Raw genomic sequence first — 14,933 nt, 5'->3', positions numbered from 1 at the left:
TAATTGTCTATTGTTCATGCTATAATTGTGTTATCCGAAAATCGTAATACATGTGTGAATACATAGAGCACAACATGTCCCTAGTGAGCCTCTAGTTGACTAGCTCGTTGATCAATAGATGGTTACGGTTTCCTGACCATGGACATTGGATGTCGTTGCTAACGGGATCACATCATTAGGAGAATGATGTGATGGACAAGACCCAATCCTAAGCATAGCACAAGATCGTGTAGTTCGTCTGCTAAAGCTTTTATAATGTCAAGTATCATTTCCCTAGACCATGAGATTGTGCAACTCCCGAATACCGTAGGAATGCTTTGGGTGTGCCAAACGTCACAACGTAACTGGGTGGCTATAAAGGTACACTATAGGTATCTCCGAAAGTGTCTGTTGGGTTGGCACGAATCGAGACTGGGATTTGTCACTCCGTGTGACGGAGAGGTATCTCTGGGCCCACTCGATAGGACATCATCATAATGAGCTCAATGTGACCAAGGAGTTGATCACGGGATGATGTGTTACGAACGAGTAAAGAGACTTGCCGGTAACGAGATTGAACAAGGTATAGGGATACCGACGATCGAATCTCGGGCAAGTATCATACCGGTAGACAAAGGGAATTGTATACGGGATTGATTGAATCCCCGACATCATGGTTCATCCGATGAGATCATCGTGGAACATGTGGGAGCCAACATGGTTATCCAGATCCCGCTGTTGATTATTGGCCAGAGAGATGTCTCGGTCATGTCTGCATGGTTCCCGAACCCGTAGGGTCTACACACTTAAGGTTCGATGATGCAAGGGTTATAGGGAAAGTATGTACGTGGTTACCGAATGTTGTTCGGAGTCCCGGATGAGATCCCGGACGTCACGAGGAGTTTCAGAATGGTCCGGAGGTAAAGAATGATATATAGGAAGTGAGGATTTGGACACTGGAAGTGTTCCGGGCATCACCGGTAATGTACTGGGACCACCGGAAGGGTTTCGGGGGTCCACCGGGAGGGGCCACCTGCCCCGGAGGCGTGCATGGGCCAAGAGTGGGAAGGGACCAGCCCTTGAGTGGGCTGGTGCGCCTCCCACCAAGGCCCAAGGCGCAGATGGGCCTAAGGCCCATCCTAGGGCGCGCCCCCCTCTCTCCCCCTCTTGGCCGCCCCCCTCCATCCCATCTAGGGTTGACGCCCCCCTTAGGGTGGGAACCCTAGAGGGGGCGCACCCTCCTCCCCTCCTCCTATATATAGTGGGGGTTTTGGGGCTACCATACACGAAAGTCTCTCTCCCTCTCTTGGCGCAGCCCTACCTGTCCACCTCCTCGTCCTTCATAGTGATTGGCGAAGCCCTGCATGAGAACCACGCTGCTCCAACACCACCACGCCGTCGTGCTGCTGCTGGAGTTGTCTTCCCCAACCTCTCCCTCCTCCTTGCTGGATCAAGGTGTGGGAGACGTCACCGGGCTGCACGTGTGTTGAACGCGGAGGTGCCGTTGTTCGGCGCTTAGATCGGAATCGACCGCGATCTGAATCGCTGCGTGTACGACTCCACCAACCGCGTTCTTGTAACGCTTCCGCATCGCGATCTTCAAGGGTATTAAGGTACACTCCCCTCTCTCTCGTTGCTACTCTCTCCATAGATTGATCTTGGTGATGCGTAGAATTTTTTTAATTTCTGCAAAGGTCCCCAACAGATGGATCCCTCAACACTTGCAACCAAGTATTGCATAGTAAGATGTCTTCGGCGTTGGTGTAATTGCCCGCTCTTCCTTTCGGCGCGTTGACAATGCCCTCACCATCCTCGTCCACCTCGAACTCATGGTCTTCGAAATGCATGTCATTGGTTTGAGACCAATGCGAATTGTTGGAGCCAACACCCATAGTTGACATGTATGCATCATCGTTGAGACTACAAAATATATAGAACAATGCAAATAAGTTATCTATATGAATGCATTCAAAAATAACAAGAAAAGAAAACTTGGAAAAAATTTCTACCTTTGGGGCATATCGTCGAACACGTTGTGCGCGTCGGCCGCCGGCTCAACGAGTGAGCTCGCCGGCGCTTCGGTAGCCGCCGCGCCCGTCACACGCCCTGCAAGCTTCTTCCTCCTCGCCTTCGAGGTGCCGGAGCCGTCTGCCGCCTTGTTCTTCTTCGCGGATGTCTTGCCCTTCTTCGGCCGCACCGCATTGGGGAGCTTCGAGGGGGGGCGGCGGCACGGGGCGGCGCCGGCGCGAAGCCACCCGCCGCCGAGGTCATCCGCGGCGGCATGAAGAGGCCGCGCGGGAGGCCGATGCTCGGAGGAGCTCCGGCGGAGGCGAGGCCAACGCTCCCCGCGCTAGAGTTTGCGGCGGTGGCGGCGGCGGTGGAGGGGTCAGCGGGGTGCCGGCACGTGCGTCCATCGGGTCAAGTTCGCCGGCGCCGACGCGCGCGGGGCGAAGGTGGCGGGGAGGAGAGTGCGGCACGAGCGCTCGTGTGTGACGCGCGCGGGGCGAAGGTGGCGGGGAGGAGAGAGTGCGGCACGAGCGCTCGTGTGTGACGCGCGCGGAAGCGGGCGCCCCAAATACACAGCGCGAGTTGGCGATTCGGACCGCGCGCCCAACTCCATATGCCGCGCGCGCGGCTATTGCGCGCCCGCTGGAGCCACTCTACCGGTTGCGCGCGCGCTAAAATGGCCAAATTTGCGGCGCGGCGCTTGTTTAGCGCGGTTGTTGGAGATGCTGTAAGGTCTCTAATTAAAATTGAGTCACCCGATTTTGACCGGGTCAACAATTTATTAAACTCTCTCATTCAATTATTTTATACTATACAATATGCTTACTAATTTTTAAAGGTCACAATTGAGATCTACAATTTAGAATTGCATCACCCGATTTTGAGCGGCTCAATAATTTTTTAAGAAGCTCTTTCATTCAATTCTTTCAATTCGCTATGTTCGTAATTTTAAAGCTCTTTCATTCAATTGAGATACTCAATTTCAGATTTGGTCTACGATTTTGATCGGGATAACAATTTTTTAAATCAATCAGCAGCAATCAGCCTATAGAACACATCAAACCCGCGAACCGTCCCACCACCTAGAAAAAGCGCCATCATGTGATATCGTAGCACCAGTATACTACATGCAGCCACCAATGCACAAATTTCCCCACACAAATATACATTGGTTAGCGGATAACATAGACCACACCACCAAAAACCCATCAAATAACCGCATTTTGTAAAAAATAACACTCCATCATCTCGCCCACCCGCCAAATTAAATATTCCACCAATTCCAAAATATAAGGGGTATTAGTTTTTAAACAGTCTTTTTTTTACTTTTTTACAGAAATTTTTTGATCTATTCATCTTAAATCATAGCAGTACAACGAACACCAGAAATAATAAAATTACATCCAGATCTGTAGACCACCTAGCGACGACTATAAGCACTGAAGCGGGCTGACAACTGCTTCCGGCGAACGCTTGACGATTGCAGGCTGGCGCCAAATGCCTTGCCTCACCTTTTTCTTTTTCACTTTCTTTGCTTTCCTTCTTATCAGTTGTCACTTTGGTCATCTCTCTGTATGTATTCACCCAGCTTAGAGCATCTACAGCCTGGCACCCTATATTCGTCTCGTACGCCCGGGTAGGCCGTCCGAGCACTTACTGGTCACAAAATACCGACCCAACCGGAGCTCTCAAATGGGCCTCAAACGCCCAGGCTGACAGGCACCCCTCATATCCGTCCCAAATGTAGGGCGGATATGAGGCGGCTCGGGCACGCCCCGACGCGTACGCATGACAAGCCCGGGCCACCACCGACCCCACGGATATCCCACAAAAAACCCTGTCGAGCTCATCACTCCGAAACCCTAGCTCACTCACTCTCCTCTCTCTCCGTCCTCTCCTCTTCCCACACCGATTCTGATCGAGTTCGGCACAATGTCGAGCTCCGGCAGCCGCTCCGACGACAAGCTAGATCCGGAGTATGAGCTAGCCCTCTGCATCGCCTTAGAGCGGTCCAAGGTGGAGACCGGGAGCAGCTCCGGATCTGCAGCCTCGCCGCAGCCGCAGTTTCCCCGTCGGCGCAGCTCGGACGCTGGCGCTGGCCTCTCCCGGCCCAGGGGCAGCTTCGACAGGCGGCCTGCGCAATCCGCGTCTCCCCTACGTCGTCCACTTGCCCCGCCGGCTGCCGCTCCTCCACCAGTCGCCGACGGCTACAGCTACGTCGGCGACCAGAAGGGGAAAGGGCCGGCCCAAAGTGGTGAAGTTCAATTTCATTTCAAGTTTTAGATTAGTATACAGTTGTCCATGGTTTATGTGAACTTTGGTGATCTTTTGGTGAACTATTGTGATGTCCTATGTCTGATTCTATGTTCGGTCAGCTGTAGTTTGATCGACGTCGCATGATTTAGTATGGATATAGGGGTTCGAATATGAGATACATGGATGTGGACGATGCGATTTGAGAGGGTACCCGGTCAGTGTCCGCCGACGCGCCCGGGCCCGTTCGCGGGCGTTTAAGGGGTCGGATTTGCCGAACCCGGCTATAGATGCTCTTACAAACCAAGAAGGAGAAGAGCATAAGGTCTGGTCGGTCATAGCAGCAGCAGAAGAACCGATGGACTAGTCGTGTAGCGGTAGCGAAGATAAGCACGTCGCGTGGTTCGGCAAAATTTCGTGTTTTGACCCTTTTCACGTACTTTAACAGGATCTGACCTCGGTCTGGAAATTTTTCGAGATTTGACCCTTTTGTCTACCGCCGCAGACCCTGGCGGTAGCTTTACATAGGCTACCGCCGCCCACCCTGGCGGTAGGTTCCTTTGACGGCCGTCTCGCCGTTAACGAGCGCTGACGTGGCAAAGGGACCTACCGCCGCCTATTCTGGCGGTAGGATCTAACATCCTACCGCCGGTGACTCTGGCGGTAGGGTCCTGGAGGATAAGGTTTGTGGGGCCCACCCACCACCCATCCACTCCACTCATCTTCTTCCCGAGCTCAAGCTCTCTCCCCCTCTTTTCCCCTACCAAAGTACCAACTAGATCCCCCTTCATTGCTTGAGATTTGTCCGGTGGATCCGGGGCATTTCAACCAACCAAATGAAGGGGAGGTGGGAGAAGTACCTTGGGTGATGCAAATGCCCCGGATTCACCGGAAAAATGTCAAGCAATGTCTAGTGGATGCTTTGATGGGGGAGAAGAGGGGAGAGAACTTCAGCTCGAAAGAGGGAGAATGGGAATGGGGGTGAATGAGTGGGTGGGGGAACACAGCCCCCACCCCTCACAACCTTATTCAGGACCCTACCGCCAGAGTCCCCGGCGGTAGGATGTTAGATCCTACCACCGGAGTCGGCGACGGTAGGTCCCTTCGCCACGTCAGCGCCTGTTAACGGCCAGGCACCGTCAAGGGCACCTACCACCAGGTGGCGCGGCGGTAGCCTATGTAACGCTACCGCCAGGGTCTACGGGCTACGGCGATAGCAAAAGAGTCAAATCCTAAAAAAATTACAGACAAGGGTTAGATCCTGCTAAAGTACAAAAAAGGGTCGAAACATGAAATTTAGCCGCGTGGTTCCGGTCGATCGCGTCCAGCTGCTCGTCTCTCTCTCTCAGTCGACACGTACCTCAAGCTAGAGCCTAGAGATGGCTCAGCTGGTTTCTGTTTCCGGCAAAGCATCCATCAGGGACGCGCACCGTCGAGCCCAGCATCGACGACGCAAACGGCAAAAAGTCAGGCGAGGCACGATTCGGCCACCCTTTACGTCTCCGTCGCCGATGCAGCGTTTAGTGGCCGGTCACAGCTACTACAGTACTACTCCCTCCGTTCCTAAATATTTATCTTTTTAGAAGTTTCAAATGGTGACTACATACGGAACAAAATGAGTGAATCTACACTAAAATATATCTATATACATCCGTATGTGGTGATCATTTGAAATCTCTAGAAAGACAAATATTTAGGAACGGATGGAGTAGGCAGTAGTAGGAGAGCACCGAGTAGTGCGCTTGCTTGCTTTCGTGGCCATGGCCCCATGCACCACTCGGGATGCAAGAACTGATGCTATGGCAGCGAGGTGAATGTGAAACGCGCGACGAAAAACGTCTTACATTGTGATTGTAGGATGGAGGGAGTAGTATAGGAAGATATGAAAGCACGAATTAAGGTTTGAAGTGGCAGATGCTCGTTCCTGCTGCTGCTACTACAGTGCAAGCATGCTTAATTATTTACAGGCTTGGCCTGCTGGAGTACGATGTTGCTGCAGCGCAGATCGATAACCATCACCCTGGATAGCTGTTGCGGGGGATTCATCGTCATCTCCTTCTCCATCTCCACTCCCCGGACGGCCCCCGGCCCTGCAAGGATACCAAGCAATTCCGATGTGGTTAAAACTTAAATCTGCATTCAGATTTCAGATTTTGAGTTCAGAGCATAAAACGTAGCAGGAGGTTCAGATTAAGATCATCCATCTCTTGCAGTGCACATCCAGCAAATGCACTCAGCTAAATTAACAACACTTGAACACAACAGAAAGAACAGACTTCCTTTGGCACAGATCAGTTTGTACCTGCTACTGGCACAACCGGGGCGCTGTACTCAGCTAAATTAGCACGTAGGAAGCGGCCACGGCCAGCCCGCCGCCGAGTATACCGAACGCCTTGGGGCTCAACTTCCCTGCAGCCATTGTGTCCACCGTGATCAGATGAAGATATTTTCCACGACTCTTGTGCTTAGCGAAGAAGAGGAGGAGGAGAGCGTGCGCGCAGTGTGCTCTGCTCACCGAGCCTTTGTGGCAGGGGCACCCGCGCCGGCGCAGCGGCGGTGGCGGTGGCGACGGCGACGTCGAAGCGCAGGTAGCAGTCGAAGCCGACGACGGCGGCCGCCACGCCATCGCGCCACGCGTCGAGGCCCCAGCAGCAGGTGTCCCCCGCCCGCGCCGACTGCCGGGGGCACCAGGACCGCGCGCAGGTCTCCGCCACCCGCGCCGAGTACTGGACGCACCAGGCGCACTCCTCCAACGTGCGGTCCCGCGCGCACTGCGCCAGCACGTGCACCGTGCTCTTCTTCTTGTAGTCGCTCGCCGCGGCGGTCCAGTCCGCGGCCACCTGCATCCTCGCGTTGGTGGCCGCGACCGGCCCCATGTGCCCCGCCAGGTCGGCGAGGCTCTGCAGCTCGGCCGACGAGGCGCTGGCGAGAGGGTCGGCGCCGGAGATGACGCGCGCGCGGAATCCGTCGTGGTTCGGCGAAGAGGCGTTTGCGTCGGCGTAGGACGCAAAGCAGCCGTCCGTCCAGACGCCGGTGCGCCGGCCGTGGGCGCCGCAGGCGTCGGTGAGCTTCCTGGCCGTGACGGACAGGCACTCGCGGCACTGGGACGGCGTGGCGTACCCGAAGCAGAGCCCACGGGCGAACGCGCGGTCCCATCCGACCACTCCGTCGGACCGCAGGGAGGCGAAGCCCGTGGGCGCGGCGGCGGAGGGGAGGGCGCGGAGGAGGGAGACCACGTCGGCGCGGAACGCCGTGGCGTTCTTGGCGCTGCTGGCGTTGGCGGTTGCCTGCGCTTGCGCCGGGTGGCACTGGATCAAGGTGGGGGTGACGCGCGGGCGATCCTCCGAGGCCGCCGCGGCGGCGACGAGGACGAAGAGGAGGAGGAGGAGGAAGGGAGGCGTCGAGCCCGCCATTGCCGGTCTCGGCCCGTGCGCGCGCTGGTGGGATGGGATGGGATGGGTGGCATTGGCAACTGGCGATGGCGGTGCTTGTAGCAGCGCAGGAGGACTGAGCAGACGAAACACGTATTGTTCCCCAAGGTCGAGCCTTGTGCAAATAGAGCTGCTTTGGCTGGAGCCTTCCGCGTAGCTTCCTCCGGTACGGCGAGTCCGGAACTGGCCATGGATGATGCATCGCAGTGACAGTGGCAGTTTTGCTATTCCGGGCGTCTCATCACCCTTTGGGAAAAAAGGTACAGATAAGCCCCAGGAGTATCCAATTTGGATCATAATAACCCCTCATGTGTTGAAACTGAGTTCTTAATCCCATCCTCAAAACTATTCTAAACCAGAAAAATCACACTCATTTGACGGAAGGGGATTGAGGAGGTTTTGAGAGGTGGGGATTTTAGTGGTGAATCCACTTCTTCCACCCAATCAGACCTGGCCGAACGTGCCGGCCCGGCACGGCACAACCCGGCCAGCATAATCGGGCCTGGCACGGCACAGCCCGCCATGGAACTATTATGTGCTGTGCCGGCCCATGTGCTGTGTCCTTCAGCCCAGGCACGGCCCAGCTAATAAACGGCTCGGCCCGTGCCACGTTTAGCATGTTGGGCTGCATAATTTCAGCCCGTTGGACTGTTTTTTGGACTATTGGACTGTATTTTCAAATATGTACATAAAAAATTGAGAGCAACTAGTTAACGAGCGTTTCTTCGGGAGCCTCACAACGATCAGCACCACTTGCCGCGCTCTCAGCCATTCGGCACGTGTCGCGCTCTGGACGCTCCCTTCAGATTTTGTTTTTTTCACGCGTTTTCGACTTTTTAAATGGTTTTTTCCCGGGTTTTTTCGACGTTTTGGTTTTCCCGCGGTCTTCCTTAGCTTTTCGACCAATTTTTTTTCAAAAAAACATTTTTTGCGTGAAAAAACGTGTTTTCTTTTTTTTTCTTTCATGAAAAGTCACGGTTTTTCTTCGGCAAGAGGCACGGTTGTGCTTTAGCGAGAGTCACAGCCATGCCTTTCAGAAACGAAAAAAACGCGTTTTCTATTTTATTTTCTTTCGCGAGAGTCACGGTTTTACTTCCACGAGTGGCACGGTTGTGCTTTCGCGAGAGTCACGGTCGTGCCTCTCGGAAAGGGAAAAACAAAACGTGTTTTATGTTTGTTTTTTTCTTTCGCGAGAGTCACGGTTTTGCTTTCGCGAGAGTGACGGCCGTGCCTTTCGGAAAGGGGAAAAATACACGTTTTCTGTTTTTTTCGCGAGTGTCACGGTTTTGCTTTCGCCAGAGGCACGGTTGTGCTTTCGTGAGAGTCACGGGCGTGCCTCCTTCGGAAAGGAAAAAAAACGCGTTTTCTGGTTTTTTTCCTTCCACGAGAGTCACGGTTTTGTTTCTGCGAGAGGCACGGTTGTGATTTTGCGAGAGGCACGGACGTGCCTCTTTCGGAAAGGAAAAAACCATGCTCCCGGTTTAGTTTTTTCGTCCAGTTTTTTCGTGAAAAAAGTTCGTTAAAACCTATCAACATGGGATCTAGTTTGGAAGATCTTGGCGCAAGGAATCCAATGGTGAAAACGGTTTGAGATTTGGACGCACGGTTTAAGAGATAAAACGTTTTGAATAAACGGATCTACGAAAAAAAAAATCTCTCAGGTTGCGACAAGTGGCGCGCTGCAACGAGTATTTCTTAATTAGTGATTTCGTAAAAAAATTCTGAAGAGGTTAAAGAAATAAACAGGTCGTGCCGTGTCAGGCAGCGTGCTCAGCCTCCAAGCCCAGGCACGACCCAAGGCGGGCCGTGCCAGCATGCTCACGTGCTGGCCTGGTTGGCCTGGCCCGTTTGGCCAGCTATACACCCAATCCCCTCAAATCACACGATCAAAAAAACCCACACAAATACCACAATAAAAGATATGAAAATGATACACTCACGGATGATTCACTATGGATTGCTCATAGCAAACACTTTCCCACCAATCACTTCCCAGATTTTCACCATTGGGCCATTTTTTCCCTAATTTTTAACCATAAATTGACACATTCATTTGTAACCATGATTCCGTAAAGTCTGTCTATAGATATCTCTGGTAAAAAAACACACTCCATTGTTTTCCCCACACGCCAAACCAACTAGCATGTAAATAATTTTCACAATTTAAAAAATTATCACGTAAAACAAAACATGTACAACCCTAAGAACATAAGCGGCCCAACAAAGCGCGCCCTGCCCTTCTAGTAAGATATGACGCACGACACCCAGCCAAGAGGAGGCTTCCCTACAACTAAGAGCAGGGGAGAAACTTCGAGAGATGATTGGGACTGATTTTCTTGTCTATTCACTGATATTGCTAGGCATTATATAGCCAATTTACAAACTTGGAGGCTAAGTCGAACTAACAAACATTAGGAAATAACCAACTTAAGAATCAAGAAATATCTCTGAAAGATTTAAACTGCTAAGGGTAAATAGGGATACTTGCGCGAAAATCATTGTCTATCAGGCACTAATGTTCACGCTGCTTGGTTTATCATCAAGCATGGTCCGCTTCCGCTTCTACGAAATGAATTTCCAGGCAAGCTGCATCACATTGTCATCAACATATGGCCGCAAATCCCACATCAGACAATAGCCATCTAGCTCCGACGATGGTGTTTTAAGGCTCAGTGCCTTGACTATCTTCTCCTGCAGGATAGCAAACTTCTGTCACAAAATAGCAACCAAAAGTAAACAGAAAGTAGTGGCATGTAGATGCTTCTTTGCGAACCTGCATCGAATAATCCAGCTTTAACATATTGTGAACCAGAATCATAACGCTCGAATAAGATACTGCGCTGTCCAGCGGATCCACAGACTGCCCTTCATCCTGGTAAATATGGTGCCAACATTTTTGGGTGAGGTTTAGTCAATATTCCTACAGGCCATAGTAATTTAACCAGTTGAAAAACTCAAGGCTGAAGCAATAAAGCATGGGGCGAAGAGGCTGCAAAGAGAATTCACACCTCACAACAATCTGCTGGCAGGTTATTATCGCCATCAGAGCAATCTGAAGCTTCTAAGATACTAAGGCTGGCTATTAGCGTAGTGCTATAAACATCCTCGGCCAGGCATTCAAGTTCTTCAATCAAAACTTTAGCTGTGGAAAATAAAATGGAAAACATAAAAATATTAGACAGCACAGGTCAGTAGTAAGGTATGAGCAGATGAATAATGAGTTTAAGTTCGATATCCGCGAAAAGAGAACATGAAGGTTCATTGTTGTGCACATTGTAAAATGAGGACGTGAAAGTGAAAGAAAATGCTTCTACTAGTAAGTACTGTGTGTCTTAAAGAAAGAGGAAAAGGGGGAAGGAATGAGGAAATGCAAAAATTCAAATGAAGACCAGTGTGCGTGCCTCTGAGTAAATTAGACCATCACAGCTGTTTTACTGCAACTAAGTAACAACACCTTTTCTGAGACCATGGAATAAGTTTGCAGTAATGATTGACAATGCAACAGAGAGATGAAGCTACCTTTATTTATATGGTCCTCAAGTTTCTCCTCGCAAGACTGTACTGCAAAAAGTTACTGTACTATCAGACAGAAATAGTTACAAAGCTACTGACTAAATGTAAATATGTTTGTTACAAATGAGAGATACTAGTTTCAGCCAAATAGACATGTCCAAAGATAAGAATCATGCATAATAACTAGGGTCCTATATTAAAACCCTAGTGTTACAAAGAGTTACTTGAATTTATAATATCTTTTGGTACCATGAGTTCTGGCTGATTTCCAACAGAACAGGTATTTCCCCTAACAATCAGAATCTATCCACTGTCATTGGCCTGTCACTGAGCTCAAACTCTATATCTAACACTCCAATATAATTCAAAACTCTTATCGATAACCTCACAATTAAACTAACAGATCAAAACCTGAACATAGATAATGCAGTTGTGCCCTGCTGCCACAGTAACCAAGATGCACAGCACAATACTGCAGCATCGTGGGTTGCACAAGAGGGCCTACTCATTTGCTCACACCAGCACGCTAAAAAAGCTGAAGCATTGTATAGTATTCTACATGGCATTTTTCTGTAATGTGAGTTACATACACACAGCAGTGTATTCATCTAATCAGCTAGATAAAAAGACCACCAGGAAGAAATTCAAATGAAAAAACATATCTGTTAGATTAATAATAAAACAGCAGCGCTCTAGTATAGATACACGATACACTCAGGCACAGGAAAAGTGACTTTCAACTTACACTGGTTAATATTCTGGATACTTTGGTGCTGAAGGTGGCAGCCTGCTTCAAGATAGGACTTCAGTCGATCAGTGTAGTTAGATTTGACTAACTGACTGACAGCACCTGATTCCATGGGAATCATTGGTCTTCGAAAATGCTCTGAAATAAGCGAGTCATGAAATTTGAACATAAGTGCAAAAAAATAATAGGGGACTGTGCAGTATCTATCAACACAATAATGTTCAGAAATCCAAGCAAGATTTTTACGCATAAGTTGTTCACTGGCAATTGACACCTCAAAACCTTACAATGAAATTTACTTCATAAACTTCACTGGCAAATGACGCTTCATTCACCAAAGCTTAGAGCAGAAATATACTTCATGAAAAAAAATACAGCTTCAAGAAATTAAATTACCAAATAAAATTGTCGAAATACGAAATCAGTTTATCACTTTGTTCAGTATTACAGTACAAGAAATGCTAGTAAAAAATGTCGACACCTGTGAGAGCAAATGATGAAAGTTTCTACTTTAGCAGTTTGGCGCCATGTCTGGAGCACACTTTAGGACCCTGGCTGCTTACATATCTTCTAAGTTCCTAACTATCAATAGGTCTGACATGTCAGCAAATGGGGGAATCACTAGACCTATTAACTGTACAAATAGGGATTCTAGGAAAGGGACTTCCATAAAAATTTGGTCAGACAATACAATAAAGAGCAAAGGAACCAACACTGGGATATTCATGGAGAAGAATGAACCAACCTAATTCCTGACGAAACTTTACAAGAAACATTTTTCCGGCATCAACTAGCTCCTCATATTGCGTAACCCTGTTGACGATAACAACACACATATATATGATTAGTACACCAATTCACAACCACAAGAAAAGTAGAAAATAAAATTTCAACAGAAGTGTCTATGCAGAGCAAGGAAACACATACTAGTTATATCCTACAAAATCAGCTGGGCATATATCACCAAAAAATGTTCTCCAAAACACACAAACGAAGGGAGTAATATATCGTTCCTTCCAAGTTCAAGTCAAGTGACAAACTGAAACTAATGGCATAAAGTCGTAAAGTAAAGTTCACGCACAACTCAAAGGGAAATACTAGACACGACTCCTTGAGATGGCTGACGCTTGTTAGGTGATCACATTGTTTTTCCAAAAATAAGTGGATTGTTCTTCTAGTAATTGTAAATGAAGTTACAACACAGTTATAGATTGATAAGTTTTCAGTTATGAAATAGCATCATTTTCGAAGATCAGCTAATAATTATTTTGATACACATGTACTGTGACATTTGGTGAAAAGCTATATACATGTACTGTGACATTTTAACTGAGTTACCCGATGTCAGTACTAAATGTTGAAAACTTTCTGTCAATATCTGGCTCTCTACTCCTACCAACTGTGTCGTCAAACCATGTTAATTCGCAATGGGCTTTTGTTTCCAACTACAGCTCCGCCAATTCACAATGTCAACTGCAAATGGTGAATCAATCAAGTGTATGGTACTCCCTCCGTCCCAAAATAAGTGTCTCAAGTTTAGTACAACTTTGGGACGGAGGGAGTATTAAAAAGATTCAGGTCACTAATTACTTGGTCATGAAATCAAAGAAGCGGCGCCGAGCTTCGTCCTTGGACATTGGCGCCAACAGCGGGGACACCTGATGTACTGCTGCTTCATCCACCATAAAGTCCAGCTAAATCTGACGTGGGGAAAGATCTGACTGAAAGGAAAAGGAAAAAGAAATCGAAGTAAGGTTGGAGGAATTTGATGATCCGTAACAAAGTTGGTGGATCTTTGATCATATATATCCAAAGTTAGTCAGCCTTTTATGAAATGTTCAAAGTTGATTGTTTGGTTTGATGATATATGTTGAAGACGTTTTTACAAATACAGAACAAATAAACTATACAAAAATATACTAATATGCCCTTGTTGGATCGCTGCTCTCCAGCACATTGTTCGGGTGAGCCGCGAGGAACTCCTTGGCGGATATGGTGTGGGCGTACTCGTCGTCGTGGTGACGAAGCGCCCATCCCTATACACAGCAAGCACAGATCTTCAAGAGCACGGACGAGTCAGGTTCATCGGAGCCAGGGTTGCAGCGAACCCCGGGCCAAAAACTAATGACCAACGGCGGATCTAGGGTTTGAAAACAGGGTGATCCACCTTAAAAAAATTGACAACAGAATTATGTACATGTGTATGTGTTCATCAGGTCATGTACTGTACTGGATATCAGTTAGCAACTTGCTCTTCATTATTTTGTGCTAGCTAGCTGGGATCATCATTTGTGCTCTGGATAACAATTAGCAATCTGGTCCACCTCAATCTTACCTTCGGCTCTGGACAAACTGCAACTCGACTGCAAAAAAGTGGCTGCAGGCTGCTGCTCAGCTCCCAGCTGCTAGCTTGTTATGTTGCACGTCTGCAGGCCCCAGGGTGCACGCCTGCACACCGCCGGCCGCCGGGGAGACTGATGTGGCTGGCCGCTGGCGGCTGGGCGCGGTGGGCGGCTCCGGCGCGGCAGCAGCAGGGCGCAGGCGCGCAGCCACCTGCAGGAAGGGCGGCTTGAGCTGGAGGACGGGGAAGGGTGCGGCTAACCGGCTACGGAGGGGCGTCCGGGTCCGGCGGGAGGCGGCTGGTGCAGGACACAGCAGGCGCTGGGGCAGAGGAGTCGGTCCTGTTGGCCTGTTGTATTGCGGGCCGGGACGACTGGACCGTTTGCTCGGCCTTTTTTTCCCTCTGCCTCATCTCACTACCCTAAAAAAAAAAGAGTCTCAAAAGAAGACTAAAAAAACTACCATAAAAAAATCTCCTTGTGGGTCTCCGGTAAGGATCACTTTCTTGGCATGCGAATGCCCGAGTGATGTGCCTAGCCACCGCGGGTCGCTCCAAGTGGATTTCTTTTTTTTTTACTCGTTTTCGGGTTTTAGATGGTTTTTTCAGTTTTTGCAAAGTTTTTCCTAGGTTTTGAAGGAATTTTTTTGGGGGGTTTTAGTGC

General features: G+C 49.3%; 2 protein-coding genes across 4 annotated transcripts; both read right to left on the bottom strand.

Annotated features, from left to right (window-relative positions):
* Positions 1-5,989: 5,989 nt before the first annotated feature.
* On the bottom strand, positions 5,990-8,082 carry LOC120976093 (uncharacterized). Its single transcript, XM_040402917.3, has 3 exons — positions 6,755-8,082; positions 6,542-6,648; positions 5,990-6,329 (listed from the first exon to the last, which is right to left on the bottom strand). The coding sequence occupies exons 1-2, from the start codon at positions 7,965-7,967 to the stop codon at positions 6,575-6,577; spliced, it is 1,287 nt and encodes a 428-aa protein (XP_040258851.2). The 5' UTR covers positions 7,968-8,082; the 3' UTR covers positions 5,990-6,329; positions 6,542-6,574.
* A 1,906-nt stretch (positions 8,083-9,988) lies between these two features.
* Positions 9,989-14,664, bottom strand: LOC109749134 (uncharacterized). Of its 3 annotated transcripts, none has more exons than XM_020308121.4 (8): positions 14,267-14,664; positions 13,522-13,967; positions 12,677-12,744; positions 11,929-12,069; positions 11,190-11,231; positions 10,679-10,812; positions 10,444-10,542; positions 9,989-10,361 (listed from the first exon to the last, which is right to left on the bottom strand). In XM_020308121.4, the coding sequence occupies exons 2-8, from the start codon at positions 13,614-13,616 to the stop codon at positions 10,233-10,235; spliced, it is 708 nt and encodes a 235-aa protein (XP_020163710.1). In that variant the 5' UTR covers positions 13,617-13,967; positions 14,267-14,664; the 3' UTR covers positions 9,989-10,232. The 3 variants fall into 3 exon arrangements, with proteins under 3 accessions (XP_020163710.1, XP_020163711.1, XP_040260296.1); XM_020308122.4 differs by having other exon boundaries at positions 13,522-13,652; positions 14,267-14,637; XM_040404362.3 differs by having other exon boundaries at positions 13,522-13,648; positions 14,267-14,599.
* Positions 14,665-14,933: the final 269 nt, after the last annotated feature.

This window comes from Aegilops tauschii, chromosome 3 (genome assembly GCF_002575655.3).
Source record: "Aegilops tauschii subsp. strangulata cultivar AL8/78 chromosome 3, Aet v6.0, whole genome shotgun sequence".
NCBI classification, from domain to species: Eukaryota; Viridiplantae; Streptophyta; class Magnoliopsida; order Poales; family Poaceae; genus Aegilops; species Aegilops tauschii.
This window is presented reverse-complemented; position numbering and strand designations above follow the sequence as displayed.